Source organism: Calypte anna, chromosome 2, assembly GCF_003957555.1.
Source record: "Calypte anna isolate BGI_N300 chromosome 2, bCalAnn1_v1.p, whole genome shotgun sequence".
NCBI classification, from domain to species: domain Eukaryota; kingdom Metazoa; phylum Chordata; class Aves; order Apodiformes; family Trochilidae; genus Calypte; species Calypte anna.
The window spans coordinates 112,573,370-112,590,372 of NC_044245.1; the positions used below are offsets into that span (position 1 = coordinate 112,573,370).

A 17,003-nucleotide genomic window follows, 5' to 3' on the forward strand; every position below is an offset into this window, starting at 1 on the left:
GCAAGGAAAAAAAATCACAGAAGGAAGCTCATGGTGAGCTACTTAAATAAGATCAAGCAGATTTTTTTCCTTGATGGAGACACACTTGATCTCTTCATGTCTGTGTAATGACACCACTCTGGCAAGGCAGCTTACCAGACTACCCCAGCTTCTCAGAAAGACTGAAAATACAACAAATGGTAGCCAAGGATTGCCTTATTTTCCCCCTTGTGCACATGCACTGGAGGAGGAGGAGGCTGGCCTGATCCTAGCATCTGGCTGGCTGGCACCCACGTGTGCACCTATTGCAACAAAGTTTGCTGACCTATTGCAGCAGGGTATCTTAGTGTTGGACATGTGATACTTGTGATACATCACATAGAAGATGGGAAAGGAGAGGTTCCACATGGTATGTTGCCTTCTTATCCAGAGGAATGGCCTTTGCCACCTTACAGTGGCTTTGTCAGACAAGGAAGGACAAGGAAATAGGAGAAGAGGATGTAGTTTCTGTGGCTATCAGATGGCTGAAGAATGTAGTGCAGGTAGTTAAACATGAACCCCCATCTGAAGCTGACTTTCCAGGTGGTGTTGAAGAGTGCTGTGGGTTGGTGTTTCCACTGCCAGGCTGCTGCTAGTGCTCCACTCACTGACCTCATTGACACCTTTGCCTTCTCCATCTTTGAAAGAAATCTGTGTTTAAAAGGGGTGAAATGTTCTGATTTTGCAAAAAGTAAGGACTTCCCCCTACCTTTTAGAAACATAACATTTTTCAAGCAAGTAATCAAATACACTCCTACTCTGCCATGCTGGTGTTGGTGTTTGCTTTGCTTGACATCCACACTCTGTTTTTGACAGTGGTACCTGAGTACTGAAGACAGACATTTTAGTAGGTTCTCTAGCAATAGGGCAAGAGGAAAAGGTTTTAAACTAAAAGAGGGTAGACTTCAACTGAATGAAGGTGGTGAAACACTGGAATGGGTTGCACAGAGGGGTGGTAGATGCCCCATTCCTGGAAACAGTCAAGGTCAGGTTGATGGGGCTCTGAGCAACCTGATTTAGTTGAAGATGTCCCAGCTCACTGCCGGGGGTTGGACTAGATGACCTTTAAAGATCCATTCAAACCCAACCAAAAATTATAATTACACTTACATCTAGTGACTGCTTTAGTCAGCTGTGGATTCAGGCTTTTTATGGCTTTTTTGCCATACTAACAATCACAATTTATGAAATTAGGCTCATGGAAAGCATGGCAAGAAAATTCTTGCTAGGAAGGTGGTTCAGCTCAGTTTCTAAAGCAATCTGCCCTCTGAAAGAGCTGAAGTTTCTCTTTGGTGTTTAATTAGTGCATATGAGTAGGGGCTGAGGAAACCTAGTGATTTTGGCCACTAGATATGAACACTGTAAGTCTCTGAAAGGAGTGTGTTTTAAAGGAAGCTCAGTTTTACAAAGCTATCTCCAGGCACATAACTACCTGTTTGAGTGCAGAGCAGAGCTGTGGCAGCTCCTCTAGAAGTCAGAAGAACACGCCAGTATTTCAGACATGCCAGAAAGAGTCAGGAATATGGAGAAAGCAAAACCTGAGCCCACTTCCCTGCCTGCATGACCACTGCTGCTGGGTGGCTCAGCAGTTTGGCAGCAATCAGCTGCCATGCTTGGCCAGCAGTTCCCTTTCCTAGAACTTCTGCCTTTCAACATAGCCAGCAGGCTAAGGGAACCCAAAAGTGCTCCTGGTTCCCAGTCACAAGTGGGAGGGTAAGCAAATTTTGTTGCTTTGTCCAGGAGCTGTACTGCCACATCTTGCTAATGCAGCAGTCCATGTGGACATTGCCCACGTTCACTGTGGTCATCCACAGGCAACAGCCTGGTCCTTCAACACTAAAGAGACTGGCAAGCTTTGGATTTTACCAGTTGGGTTTTGTCTTGCCTCAGTGGCAAATTACCCAAAGAGCTCCCAATTCTTTGTCTCACAGTTCTCAAAATCATCCCTGCTTCTGTTTGATGAGAGCTGCTGAAAACCTATGACCTTTGGCATCCTTCTTGCTGTTATCTGCCATGTAGCACACACAGACATGGTGTCTGTGGGTAGGAAAATGGCATCAGTTGTTGCTGGACATGCTCGTGTCATACCTTTCAGACTGCTCAAAGCTTTTGTCCCAAAACCAGTCTTCTTTCCTGTGCATCACTAGTATTTTCATTAATTGTTCTATGATCTACAACTTATTAGGCAACTCTTTTCCTCTTCTTTCTTCCTTCTAAGGCTATGAATTAAAATAATGATAAACTTAGAATAAAATTACCAGGTATTTTTAATGCTGTTTTAATCCCTCTCTCATCTCTTTTTGAAGGGGAGAGGCAAAAGTCCTAAATCAGAATGAATTTTAACTCTTATTTGGCACTAGGAGATTTCTACTGCAGTCTCACCACACTCTTTTTCAAGTTTCTTTCATTTTTAATGATACCCTCTAATGTTCCAGAGCATAATTATATGTTACTTTAACAGTCTTTCTTTTCCTTGTGGGTCTGCTTTGACTACGTAGCTGCTTGACTGGAACAAGAGGAATATGTTTTTGCAGCCTTTCCTGACTTCACCTGTAGGATAAGCAATGCTGCAAATTGAAAACTGATATTACACTAATATATCACTTGAAGATCAAAATGTGACATTTTCTCAACAGTTTTCAACTGCCATAAATAAAGGATCTACACTCTCTCCAAAGAAAAAGTCATGTGAAGATGAACTCTCTTTTTGAAAACTGTGGTCAATAAGCACATTTTATTTTATGTCACAGAATCACAGAATGTCTTTGGTTGGAAGAGACCTCCAAGATCATCCAGTCCAACCTTTGACCAACAACTCTAAGGTCACAACTAAACCGTGTCCCTAAGGACCAGGTCCACACACCATTTAAAAACCTCCAGGGATGGTGATTCTACCACTGCCCTGAGCAGACTATTCCAATGTTTGACAACCTTTTCAGTGAAAAAATGTTTCCTAATATCCAGCCTAAGCCTTCCCTGGCATAGATTGCATCCATTTCCTCTGGTCCTGTCACAAGCCACTAAGGGGAAGAGGCTGTTTCCCTCCTCATTCCAATCTCCTTTGGGGTAGTTGAAGAAAGCTATGTCTGGACATTATTGAAAGGAATATGGTTTTGGTTAATCCCAGACCAAAAACAATCTTGTGCAGATCAATAACAAATGTTACTTCAAAACTTTCAAAACTGAAGGCTGTTTCTAGTAAGGATTTTCCCTAAGGAACTGAGAACTACAAAATTCAAGGCAGTGTGAGCTTTAGGATATGCTTCAGTTCTTTCTCTGCTTGCAAGCAGGATGCTCCCTCCCACTGTAATACTTAGCACTCATTTCCAGGCTGATTTTCTTCTGAGCCCTGGACCTAGGCTGGTGGCCAGCTGAGAGCCTCTCTGAGGCCACTGTCCCCTACCCAGGATGAGGGATGTTCTGGTCATGGCTGGACCCTGAGGGGCAGCAACCCAGCCCTGGAGCAGCCCCAGGTTGTGGGTGCAGCACTTCAGGCCCAGTTGTCTTGCAGGCAGCAGCACTCCAGACAGGATTTTAAAGCTGCCTTTGTGCATGAATCCCTGCCTCCTGCTGCCTCTACTTTCATGTGTGGTTTTTTTAGTACAGATCCTGAAAAACATAAAAGGCCACATCTGTCAACACCAAGTGAAGCCTTTTAGAAACATACCTAAACCATCTCTTAATTAATGATTTCTACATTGTTTTAGTTTTAAATAATGGATCAAATAGGACTGAAGGGAATTGTGGAGGTTCTTGTCCTAGTTTTTGTCAATATTTTATAAACTGTAGAACATCCCCTTTTGGATTTTTAGAATTTACTTTATTTGTAACCAAACAAAAACTAGGCTCAACTTTGAATACTGATTCATCCCTTATATTTTTCCACATTTTCCTTGCCTGATTTGCAGGTGAGTGAGGATGGCTGAGGTTGGATTTATTGATGGTTTTCAGGTGTCTCATAAACCACCTCTATCCACAGAAATTGTCCTAACCGTGTTCTTTCTCTTTTCCATCCTGTGTATTTACTCCTTTGTCATTCATTTTAACAACAAATGCATTCTTGGCCCTTTTAGTGGAGACTGAAGCAAAGGCAGGCAATGTAAAACTTCTCTTTATTATTTGCATGTAGCCTTCTCCATCATTTAATTTTATAATTCATTTAATGTGCATGTTTTCCCTGTTCTTGTCCCATTATTAATGCAGCCTTGCTTTGACTTACTATTTGTAGCATTGTTTGTAGCTGGGCTCTTCCAACTTTTGTCATAATTGGGTTTGTTATTTTTGGTGTTTTCATTTTCAGGTGTTTCTGATCATGCAAGATGTGGCCAAATTTTTCTTATTGGGCACTGTCTTTACAATAAGTGTGATATATCTTTGCACTTGTAAGTGCTGAGGTTTTTGATGGTGTGATTGTTCCTGAGACTTTTTCCCTATGAGGCTGTACCTGTCAGCCCTCCAGGCTGTTTAAAATTTGCTTTCCTGAGGAAAAAAAAATTAAAATCTTCATATTTACCTTTACTCTTTGTCCTCAGAAAAAAAAAAAAAAATTGCCCCCCAGTTCAGGAGGGATATCGAGGTCCTGGAGCAGGTCCAAAGGAGGGCAACCAGGCTGGTGAAGGGACTCGAGCACAGACCCTATGAGGAGAGGCTGAGGGAGCTGGGGTTGTTCAGCCTGGAGAAGAGGAGGCTCAGGGGAGACCTCATCGCTGTCTACAACTCCCTGAAAGGAGGTTGTAACCGGGTGGACGTTGGTCTCTTTTGCCAGACGACTTTCAACAAGACAAGAGGGCATGGTCTTAAGTTGTGCCAGGGGAAATTTAGGTTAGATATTAGAAAGAATTTCTTTACGGAGAGAGTGATCAGGCATTGGAATGGGCTGCCCAGGGAAGTAGTGGATTCTCCGTCCCTGGAGATATTTAAAAAGAGACTGGATGTGGCACTCAGTGCCATGGTCTAGCAACCGCAATGGTGGATCAAGGGTTGGACTCGATGATCTCTGAGGTCCCTTCCAACCCAGCCAATTCTATGAGTCTATGATTCTATATTTGACCATTTTTTCAATCCCTTCATTTCCACTCCACTCTGTTTCATGATCCCTGTCACTTAGGGCTCTAGTCATCTGACTGTATGTGCCATAATACTTTCTCAGCATGTTGTAAAAGCATCCTTTCAGGCTGACCCTAAGAAAACCCATCAGGCCTCTTTAGTATGCCATGTTTTTACAAAAATGCACAAGAGGAATCCATCCATGTGTTGTCATAGCTCCTTCCCTGCATGAAGAAACAGCATTGCAACCTATGTGTAAAAGCATGGCTAGTTTGAAATAACTCTCGCAGACCTTGGAATGGTTTGTGAGAAAAAAAAAAAATTAAAACAGCTGAATTTCACCTTTTGAAAAAAAGCACAGAACTGCCCATCTCTCTGTCACACATCAGCTGTGATGTTTCATCAAGGCAGCCTGTGAGTTGTGACCAAGTGACCTTTTCAGAAGGCGTAACTCTTCTGCAGCAGCAGTATCCTCTCCTGAAATGATGGTTTATCAGGCTGTCCCCTCCCTTCATTGCAGTCCTCTGCTGCTTTTGCTGTTTTCCTCAAACACCTTGCATCTTCTGAGCTACAAAGGAGAGTCAGAAAGCAGGGAATGTGTGTTCTCAAAGCAACACTGTGCTCCGTGCTTTTGTTCCCATTTTCTTTCAGGCTTTTGAAAGAGTTTTATATCTATTTGTGAAATGCTGACCCACAGTTGTCTGGAAAGTTAGGTAATTACCCTGTTTTACAGGTGGAAAGAGCAGAACTAGGGAGGAAAGAGCACTGCCAGCTGAAATCACCCCCCAGACTGGTGCCAGAGCTGTCTGCAGAACTGTGGCTCTGAATCATTCATTTCTTGCGTGACTTTTAGCTGAAGCTTTACAGCACGGAGGCTTTCTTGTGGAGTGATTTATTTCTTCCAGGAGAATTTTCTTCCACTCTTGCCCTAGCTACATACTTCCTAATATTTAAAGATTTGTTGGCTCTTTTTTAAAAAGGATTTAACTTGGGTATTTCTACAAGTAGTTCATTAAAGGGGAAACTACTCTCTTCCTGGTGGTAAGAGTTGTGTAGGCAGAATCCTCTCTTAAAAGCCAGAAAAAAAGAATATTCCAGAATCCCTAATTAGCTTTTCTGTCCTGCTTCTGAGTAGTAGTTACATGTAGCCGAACAGTCTTGACAGGTAGCAATGATCATTAAAAGAAGGGGGAAAGGGCTTTAATTTTCTTTTGTTCCCAAGAATTTCTCTACATTTACCTTATCATTTGCAATGAAAACCCAACAATTACCATAAAGAGTTATCACATGGGCTTTTTTTTTTTTTCCCACAAGCAAAGGTTAAACTTAAACTGTGAATTCAGTTGTCCAGTTCTATTTCTCCTCCCTCTCCCATTCCTTGCCCATTATTCTTTTCCTACTAGGGAATTTTTTGCTTGCTCATACATGGTTTCTTTGAATCTCTCTGATTCAATCAAAGCCATTGTCCTGGAGTTTCAAGGAAATGTAATTTTTATTTGCTGAAACCATAATGGGTTCTTTGATGTCACATTCTTCATTTGTGACTAATTAGATGATGACTTCAATGACTCTAGAACCAATAAGAAGAAATAAAATGGTCTTTCCAATGCCATTGCTTGGTTGGGCTTGGAAGCTAAGTATGACTGCCACAGACATCTCTTTCTTAGAATGCTTCTTCACTCCCCAGCCAGCAGTTTGCTCAAATATTAAACCTGTGCAGGGAAGTTAGGAGAAAGGATGATTTTTTTGTGGTGGTTGATGCATGTCTGGTGATGCTGGTGGAACTATCTCTGCCCAGCTGGCCAGCCCAATCTCAGAACTGATCTTAGAGCAAAACCTTCCCTTTCATCTCACCTTCCTCCAAGAAGCAGAATGAGCTCTAATCAAATACAACTCATCTGTTTGTAAGTCTTTAATAAGACTCTCTGTGGCAATGCTTCACTAGTAGCTGCTTCCTTCCTTACCAAATGACATTTCTAGACAATGTAAAATGCAGGTGTTCTTCATATTCTTCCTCATTGCAGTTTTCTTGGGTTTTTGTTTTTTTTTTCTGGTTTAGTGTCAGAGCTCCCTTGTACAAGGGCAATGTAACACTCTCCTCTGTATCAGCCTGTAAGAGGAGGTTTGCAGTGGGAGGGCAAGTGGCTCGATTTTTCCATTGCCTAAACCGAAAAAGCGGAACAAAGACCGTGTGGTTTTGTGTTGTGAGTGGTGGCAGTGTGTGCCTTCGCAGTACCCCCCCGGGGACTTTTTTTTAAAAATGGATAAGCAGAAGTGATGTTAATGTTTTCTTAAAGTGTGGCCAGGTGTTCCTGCCTGGCTGCTTTACTGCGTGGCTGAAATGAGAACCTCTGGCCCTGAGGAGGAATCTGGGCACGTGGCTTCTCCCAGGGTGGAGAGGAAGGAATCCGTGCACGAGTGTGCTGGGGACTGGCACTGGAGAAGAACCCTTGTGGCTTTACTGCTGCTTCATCAGCAAACCTGAGAGCTTGGGCATCACCCAAAGCCTGTGGCTGAGGATGGGTTGTTTGTCACCCACCTGCAGACATGCTGGAGAGGTACCTGTGGCACCCATTTGGACTGTGGGCCTTGCCTGAGAATAACCCATTGTCAGAGTCTCAGAAGGGAGAGAAAAACTGACAGCTCACAAGCACTGGGTTTATTTTTCTTTTTCTCCTAGCTCATCTGGAACATTTGGACAGCATGCTATCTACATATCAGCTTATTGCTCTGAGTTTAGAAACTATTATTTCAGTTTCTGAAAAGTAGAATGTTTTTTTTCAGGGAGAAAAAAAAACTAGCTAGTCTGGGTAAATACTGTATAAATCATCCCCAGTGCATATTTCGAGGACATTATCATCTCTAGCTTGGTTTGGAAATTAATTTGGGCTGCTGAAATACAAATTAAGTTTACTTATGATAGTATCTGAGAGCTGGCTGTTGCCAAACAGTCCTCATGTATGAACAGGTACATGTTGTTGTAGAAGAAACTAAAGATAAACTTGTTCACCTCATCTTAGTAAATGTTTCCTAATTATCCAGGCCTATACTGGGTAAATAGAATGTTGATGGTTGGTTTTTTTAACCCTATCTGCACTGCTGTTTCATCAACTCTTAAAAGAAGATCCATACCTTCTTTAACTTATTCATTGCTTTCATTATTGTAGTGTTTGAAAAATAAACTGGTAAATAATTCAAGGAATTATTTTAGTAGAAATCTTAGGAACATTTTAATTGCAATTTTATTTCAGGAAGTGTTTCTCATGCTCATCTCTAATCCTGTCAGCTATTATTCAGCCAAACAATTCTTTTGAAGCTGATGCTGTAAGTATAGTTTTGCAGGACTGGATCTACACATACATTTTTCATGACAATCACCTTGCTTGTGCTCCAAAGATACTGGTAAAGAATAAACTGATGCAGCTTTGCTGATACAATAGAAAGAGCTGAGAGGTCAGACCTGCTGATGGTGTTGGGAAATATCAATATAGCTGGGCTTTTTTTTTTCACAGATTGCTGAAGGGATGGCATACATAGAAAGAAAAAATTACATCCATCGGGATTTGAGAGCAGCAAATGTTCTGGTTTCGGACTTACTGATGTGCAAAATTGCTGATTTTGGACTTGCAAGAGTCATCGAAGACAATGAATATACTGCCAGGGAAGGTATGTATTGGGTTTTCTTGTCTTTAAAACTTCAACTTCTGGGAGGTAGCGATGTTGTATCTAACAACAATATGGTCACCAAAGGCAGAAAACGCCATGATAATTTCCTAGAGGCAGTGTTCAAATGCCTAAAATTTTTTTTAAATAGTAAGGAAACAAATAATATTTCAGTGTTTTCCAGGCTTTTTGAAAAGTTTTAAATAAACAAAGAAATAATAATAAAAAAACCCAAGCAAAATTGAAAGTGCTTGACTGCACACAAGTTTTTCTAAATCGATAAATAAACTACACAGCCACAGCTTCCATCCCACTGAGTTAAATGCAAGAAAGCATGATCTTACTTCATGTTGCAGTCTTTAGTTGCCACCTGCACTGCCTCTCACTCAGGGCAAGGAAGGAGCCCAGGCAGGTGAAGGTGCTGGTAACAAGAGAACCTTTAGCAGAAGTTTTGAAGCATCTTTAGGAGCTGCAGCATGGATTTGCATGGTCAGCAGCTCTGCTGCCACATGTAGGGATGGATGCTGGGTCATGCCCCTGTTCAGCACATGGGTGGGAGGTAACAGAGCAGCAGGGTCAGGGCTTGCAAGAGGGAAAATGATAACATTAAAGATAGCTGTCTGGGGTTTGCCATGTGTGTTTTAATAATGTTGTCAACTTCCAAGAAGTGTGGTGTCAATGCTGCTTTAGCAAAATACTTTTATTTCTGCTTCCATGCATGGATTGCATTAGGGTAACTTTTCTGAGCAGGTTTGTTGGCTGGCTTTGCCCCTCTCATTTTAAAGAAACTACCTCATATTTTCACACAGTCTGGACGGAAACTGTGGTAATGTAGGGTGAGAGGGAAAGAGCTAAAGTATAAAGAAGAAAGAGAACCATGTGGTACAATTGAGATGAAAGAAAGATGAGCAGTCCATGAGTAACAGCAATTCAATAGATCAGAGGGGAGGGTCTGATTAAACAGTTTTCAGACATACAGAACCCATATCTGTGTTTTTTAGCTAGCTCTGGACACTTTGTATTAATTAAATGAACCTTTCAGGTTGTAAATTCTTTATACTAGGTTTCTTTGATGTGTTTTCTTCCATTCAGAAAAGTTTCCTAGCTTATGTGGTATTTTGTGCCAGAATTATAGAGGTGGCTAAAAAGGGCATAGAGAGAATCTGCTCGCGTTACTCTTTATTGTCTAAAGAGCTAATGTAATATTTCCCAACAAAAGCTGCTTGAACTTTTCTTATTTAACTGGAAGCTGTTTGCTTTTATATGACATTTTCTGGAATCAGTTAATTAGGCATCAAAGCATTTAAAGATATGGCTTTTTAAGATGACTTGCTACTGCACATATAGCTGAATGTTAAAGTAGATGTTGAAACTAGACTGATTTCCTTTAAAATAGGAGAAGTTAGTAAAAATATTAGAAAGCTCAAGCTGATGGGAATTGTAAGATTGTTGCCTGACTGCTGGGTAGAAGGGAAAAGGCTGACTGTAATTTTAACAGAAATTCACCCCACTGAAGACTCAAGAGGTGCTTTGTAACTTCAACATCTTGTTCACACCTCCAACACAGGATAGGCAGTGTGGATGTTCCTCACAGCAAATCTCTGCTGGTAACTCTTGGGCAGCTGAGTTACTGAGTTACTGTCAACTTTGTTAATCTAGGCATAGCATAGGAAAGTTACTTAATACCTTTTAGTGATTTGATATCAAGTGTTTAAATTTGCTCTTGATTGAGATTGTATTGTTTTTTTAGGTGCAAAATTCCCTATTAAATGGACAGCACCAGAGGCGATTAACTATGGATCTTTCACTATTAAATCTGATGTGTGGTCGTTTGGGATTCTCCTGTATGAAATTGTTACATATGGAAAGATTCCTTATCCAGGTATGGGCATGTGTTTATACCTTTACTCTGTATTTATACTTTGGTGTTAAAAAATAAAGGTGATACCCAGGGGAACAGCTGGCAACTGACAGCAGCAGCAATTTGGAAAATGTCTTGCAGGTCATGTTGGGGGTTTGAAACTTTTAGTTATGTGTAAACCATGTGTCTCTCTGGGGGAAGTTTTAGCAAACAGTCTAAAGGCACCATGAACACAAAGTTATTTTTATAAAGTTAGAAGGTGTGACAACTGCAGCAAGTGCTGAATGGTCACCAGCTTTATGGGCAGCAGCACAGACTCTAATGGCGCCTGTAAGATGCTGGAGTTTTTTAATATCATAACATGTGAAGTCCTAAGAAAGTGTGTTTTGATAAGCAAATAGGCTGTGATAATTTGTCAGTGTTAGCTGATCTAAACAAATGCAGGAGCAGGCCCTAAAGCAGCACTGATGTACTGCTAGGAATATTTACTCTTCGTTGTTCCAAATAGTTCAGGTACAAGACCACAGAGAAGCACATCAATCATAGCTGCATTACGCAGCTGTGAAAGGATTGTGGACTTTATGATTTTTCTTCCTGTAAAACAGAATGCATATTAATATTTCCAGCAGGCAGAAACAGATTGTATGGAGGATATTTTTTGCACACAAAATTGTCTCATCTCAGGCACAGCTGATAATTCTGGGCAGCAGATCACATTCATTTAAGTTTACTGAGGTTATGGAAAATTAACCTAAATTGTCTTAGCTTGTGGGCAAATGGGTAAAGTACAGCCACAGTCACCTCTACTGCACATCTCACAGATGGAGTAACTTATGAGAAGAACCCTTAGGATCTTGCAGCTTGCAGGCATTAAACACAGAGCAGATACTTCATCCAAGCAAAGCTTTCCCAATACTTCTAATACAGCAGTTCTTGCTGTTTAAATTGTGAAAATATTTTCAGGGCCACTTCCTGAGCAGCTGGAATTCTGCATCCCTGCCAGGGATGGCAAAGGGGTAGACCTCAGGGACCTGAGTCAAAGGTCCTGAAATGACAGTCCTGAAATGCACATCTGGATGCAGGGAGACTGAGGCAGCAGGGAAGGGGTGATGGTGGCCAGCTTTACTCTGTGTTATGGAAGAACACATCAACTTTCCATAAAAGAGGTAGAACTAAACCAGACATTTTCATGGCTTGATAAGGCTCCAGTCCAGGAAAACACTTTAGCTGAAGGGTAGTCCCCTTAAACTTCAAGAGGTGATAGGTCTGCTTGCACAGCTAAGTGTTTAAACATACACTCCTGACTGCTTTTTAGGTAAGGGCTGTAAAATATGTGACTGAGCAGCAGGTCCTCCTAAAGCTATTCTAAACAGTGCTCACATCCCCAGGAAGGATCAGATGGGAGCTGTATGCTGCAGGGTAATGCTTGGTACTTTGCACAGCCAAGTTATCTTTTCTTTCCTGTTAGTACATGCCTGTGTGCTCAGGCAGTTGCCTACCTCAAGTTGGGCTCATGAGGTTATTTCTGGATGCCTTAGAAATTGTCCTCCCCCAGGCAAACCTGCAAGCTCACCTGGAAACCAGCACTACAAAAGTACAAAGCCCAACCCAGTACTTAATTCTGCAGCTAAGTCTGCTCTCTCATTTTTATTTTAAGAAAAAAAAAAAGGAGTCTGTGCAGCAGACACTGTAATGCTGTGGGAAAATCTCTCCTAGGGGAAGTCTGGGACAATATTTTTTTCTTAATATAGGAGCCTTTTTATGAGCATCATAACTAGGCCATACTCTGTGGGTTCGTTTGTCAGCCAGCAAATAGAAGCAGAATCCTTTTGACTGCATACTGGAAGATTTTAATAGTTTGCAGTTACTGCTTGAGCTAAATTGGGAGAGGGATATATGTCTACTTTAAATAAAGTATAAATGGAAATTACCTATTAGACTGAAAGCTGACACTGAAGAATCAGAAGAAAAGCAAAATAAATGAGTAACCAATTTACTTTACATGAAGAGATGTGACAGGTATGGGCAAATTACCCCCACATGGGTTGCAAGGGTAACCTTGTGATAGGTTGTAACCAGCAGCCACTGCAGAGAAACAGTAAATTGATTTTTCAGTTCTGATGGGAATGATTCAAAGTATTATTTTCAATTATTAACCAGTTCCAACAACAAGACAGTGTTCAGCATAAATTGCATATGAAAGAATTTGAGTTGAAAATGGCAAGTAGTTAATACTCGTGAAGAAAAGCTAGGCAGGCAACTTGGTGGGAAGCATTTCCAGCCAAGAAATGTGGGGCTTCTGAGAGCTTTGTTCTTAAATTGCAACAGCTGTTTCTCTTTCTGAGAACCTCACAGCAGTTTCTGAAACTATAGTCTCACTAACTATCTCTGAAATATGAAACAAGTATTTGAATCTTTGGGCAAGTACATTAAACGGGCTGTCAAAACTAATTTCCAGGTTATTATATAGTATGTCAAATATTGGCAGCATCCATACTTGCATTCCAATTACATCAGCACTCTTCACAAGATACTCCACTTTCCATATGGTGGGATTCTTCCTCCATACCACTGCATTCACATAATTTCCCAGGCTCCAATATAAGCAAGAGCATCTTGATCTGTGATGCTTTATAAGAACCACAGTGTAAAATAACAGACATACTCCAAACCTGTATAGCTAGCATTCATGAGGGTGTAACAAATATGCAAATGGGATGTACTTTTACTGATTAGGATGTAGTTTTAACTAGACAGGTAATTCTCTAGCCAAAAAAACAAACAAACAAAAAAAAAACCCACCAAAACCCAACCAACCAAAAAAAAAAAAACCCACAACAAATATAACACAATAAATATAACTTAACATATATAAAAATATAACAAAATATAAAATGAAACAAAACATTAAGCAAGTAGGTGTTTCAAGAATATTGCATGGACTAGGGGGTAGGCAGGTAAGCCTTTTTTTTTTAAAAAAAAACCATCTGCAAATATGTTCATGACGTATTTACTATGGGATACTGATAAAAGTCTCTTTATTTTTGTCTCGTGAGCTTAAATCCTTTTTTAACATTTAGTTTACATAAAGTTAATGGTGCTACTGGTGGTAGCAAATACCTAGTCTGAAATACAGGTGCTTGCTGCATGCTCGGGCAGAAAGCTCAGAGTCAGTGTCCTGGAAAAAGTAATCCTGGCACAATTACTGGTTTGCATATGATTTGCAGAAGAAGGGGCAAGCTGAAAGGCAGGTTTCTGGGTAGGAAGTGGTGTGCCTTTTTGCTGGCCCTAACATAGCTGACCTCTGAGATTAAGTGTTGAAATAATTCTGTGAACCAGTCTTTCAAGGATGGGGAGGTGAGGGGGAAAAAAAAAAAGAGGAGGATAGAATCCAGAACAACCCTCTCACACTATGTTAGCTGGCACTTGAGGGCACTGCTGTTGGTTCTTATCCTCTGAAAGAAAACCACAATGGGGAAAACCAGCAAAGCTCAGTGCAGCTAGCAAGGGTTTGCACAATAGGGATAGTATGAGGAAGAAAGGAAGGGAAATTGCTTGTTACAAATAACAATATCACAAGTGACAATTCTGAGTATCTTGCAATCAGCAGCACTTACACAAAAGCTGACAAAGAAAATCTGAAAGAGTATTATCACACTGGACAGGGTGACCTTGAAGCAGGATGGCCAAACAAGTTGGCTGCTGTCTTCTAACTTGTGCTAGTAGTTATCCATAATAAATAACATTACTCTCCTGGTTTTGGGTAAAGATCTTTAGAGTAAAGTAAAAGAAAAAAAGAAAAATGTTTCTTTAGGAACTGAGATAATTTGATCAAAACTTTCTTTCTCTGTTGGAGGTATGAGCAATTCAGATGTGATGGTTGCTCTTCAGCGCGGGTACCGAATGCCACGCATGGAAACCTGTCCAGTGGAGCTTTATGATATCATGAAAACCTGCTGGAAAGACAAAGCAGAAGAGAGGCCAACATTTGACTATCTACAGAGTGTGCTTGATGACTTCTACACAGCAACAGAAGGGCAATATCAACAACAGCCATAGAATAAAGAACATTTTTTCTATTGACATGGAACGTTAGCACAGACTATTATTTGGACAGACTGCTCAAACCAATTGCTTCTCAAGTTTGGAAGTCTTAATTGCGTGTGGAAGCTGAAATGCTGAAGAACAAAGTAGTTCTACAGAGAAATGATAATGGTCTTATTTGGTTAAAACAGTTCCTCTAAAGACTGAAGTTCTCCTTAAATGCTCTATGTTTTGCATCTGCAGAAACATCCCAAAACAAGCAGGCTTTATGGGGTGGGAGGGAGAAGGGAGGAAATCAATCTGCACACGTACAGTTTGACAATGCCTTCTTAGGATCTAAGTCATAGAATACTTAGAAAGAGACCTCTATAAATGGGGTGAGAAGATGTATGAACAGCTATTTTCTAATGAAAAAGTCATGAAGGAGAACTTACACATTTAAGACACAGTGATGGTCTTAAATCATCTTTCTTGAAATACAGCATATTGTGAACATTATTTTTATAAACTTATTTCACATTAGCAGATGGAGTACGGTCACCTCTTGTAAGACTTTCAAAATGGTGTCATGGTTTCTTTTAAGGAAGGATTATGTATGTAATTATTTACACTGCAGATGATTCTGTTTCACTGCTGCATTACTCATATTAAATTAAAAATCATTTCCAAAGCATCTCATAGCCATCACAGATGCAGAAGTGCAATATGAACACACATGAAGACAGAAAACAGCAGCATACCAAACTGTATTCAACCTTTGCCTTCCCACAAGGCCAAAGTCATCACCTGAAGAAAAGGATTTTGAAGGAAGGTAATACTTCCATTGCAGTCACTGAGACTCATACCAGTGAAAACATTTTAAATCTTAATTTTTAATCCTCTGTGATAATTCAAGAATACTCCTTATATTTTTGCTGCTTTAATCAACTAACCTCAAATCTGTTTTAAAGCAAAGACTAGCCCTAGCACTATCAAAACACATTTGTGGAAATATGCAGTAGGATATCAAGTTACATTGCAGTGACACTATAGGTTTGTTGCTCAGTATACAAATTGAATTCATAAAAGAATGCAGTTTGCTAAGCTCTCCCTATTTGAAAGTTTTACCAAGTAACTTATCAAAACAGCTGAGAGGTAGTGGAATTGCAGTGTAACTACAGCATAGATTACTTTTTGGTTTTCTCCAAAGTGACTTTTTTTTTTTACATCTGAAATACCTTTTGCCACCGCTCAGCCAATTATTTAGGCAATGGTACTTTGCAGAAGCTTAACACCCTTTAATAAAGCTTCAGTGTGCCAGCAGTTGAAGTGCAGCAGCATCAATATTCATTGCTTTTCTTTTCCATTGGCTTTCTTCAGTCAAACTGTGCAGTTTCAGCAGCCTATCAGTTAAATATGTAAATAGTTTCTATTGTATGGTGATTTTTAATTTTAATAAACACTTAATCTGAAGCAAGTTGTATGATAGTGATTCAAGATAGAACTGGCTGGTGTTCTATCCAGAGTGATAGCTTCGTGTGGAACAGAGGAACATTTGTTCACTACCACTAACGAGATGAATGGATTCTGGTTTCCTTACACCCATTCAATTTTGAGAAGCTGAAAAGGACCAAACCACTTCTACATCCTTGTTAGGATTTCTTTTTGGTACGGGGGCAGGAGGAGAGGAATTAATTCCTCAGCTGTTCTTTAAAACAGAAGTCTTTAACATCATAGCCACACAGCCCATCACAGCTCTTTGGAAAAACATTAGTTAAGAATTGGTCAGTACTTCACTACAGGCTTCATTTTAAGGAAAATAAAAATAGCCTAAAATCATGTAACCTTGTCTTTCAAATAATTTTCAGTAGCCAACCAAAGAGTTGTGCAAAGTAGGGAACACAGAAACAGCAGTTATTCAGAAAATAAGAGGTGTTAGTGTTAATATAAACTAACATATGCTCTCAGACATGTGGCAGACTGTTGAGGTGTAGCACTAGATCTTTTGAAATGGTATTAAAGATTTCCAGCATTTGCCTGTTCTGATGATTTTTTTTCCTTCTGTTGGAATATGTTGCTTAAAGCAATGGATGTATCTATGTAAAGTATGTAACAGCTCCCTTATTCGAGGGATCAATATTCAGTGTATTGTGTCACTTCAGGAAAATCTCTTTTTAATAGCTGGAATAGTTTGTGCAGAAGTGGAATAATATTTTAGAAGTTCTATCCTGGAGGAATTACAGAAATGCTGAAGCTGGAAAACCTCTGTTTAAGAGTTCAAATCACGAGAACAGCACTGGCTCAGGTGCTACATCTCCAGCCTGGTGTAAGACATGTCAGTCAGTGATCACTCACCACTGCCTTTGCACAGACCAAACAAAAACTCCAAAAC

General features: G+C 40.3%; 1 protein-coding gene across 4 annotated transcripts in view; it reads left to right on the plus strand.

Moving 5' to 3' along the window:
- Positions 1-16,084, plus strand: part of LYN (LYN proto-oncogene, Src family tyrosine kinase) — a 56,505-nt gene extending 40,421 nt beyond the window's left edge. For all 4 annotated transcript variants that reach the window (XM_030445647.1, XM_030445644.1, XM_030445643.1 and 1 more), the window contains 3 exons: positions 8,577-8,730; positions 10,478-10,609; positions 14,445-16,084. In XM_030445647.1, coding sequence (XP_030301507.1) covers positions 8,577-8,730; positions 10,478-10,609; positions 14,445-14,647 — 489 coding nt within the window. In that variant the 3' untranslated portion in view covers positions 14,648-16,084. The remainder of the gene's footprint in view (positions 1-8,576; positions 8,731-10,477; positions 10,610-14,444) is intronic.
- Positions 16,085-17,003: the final 919 nt, after the last annotated feature.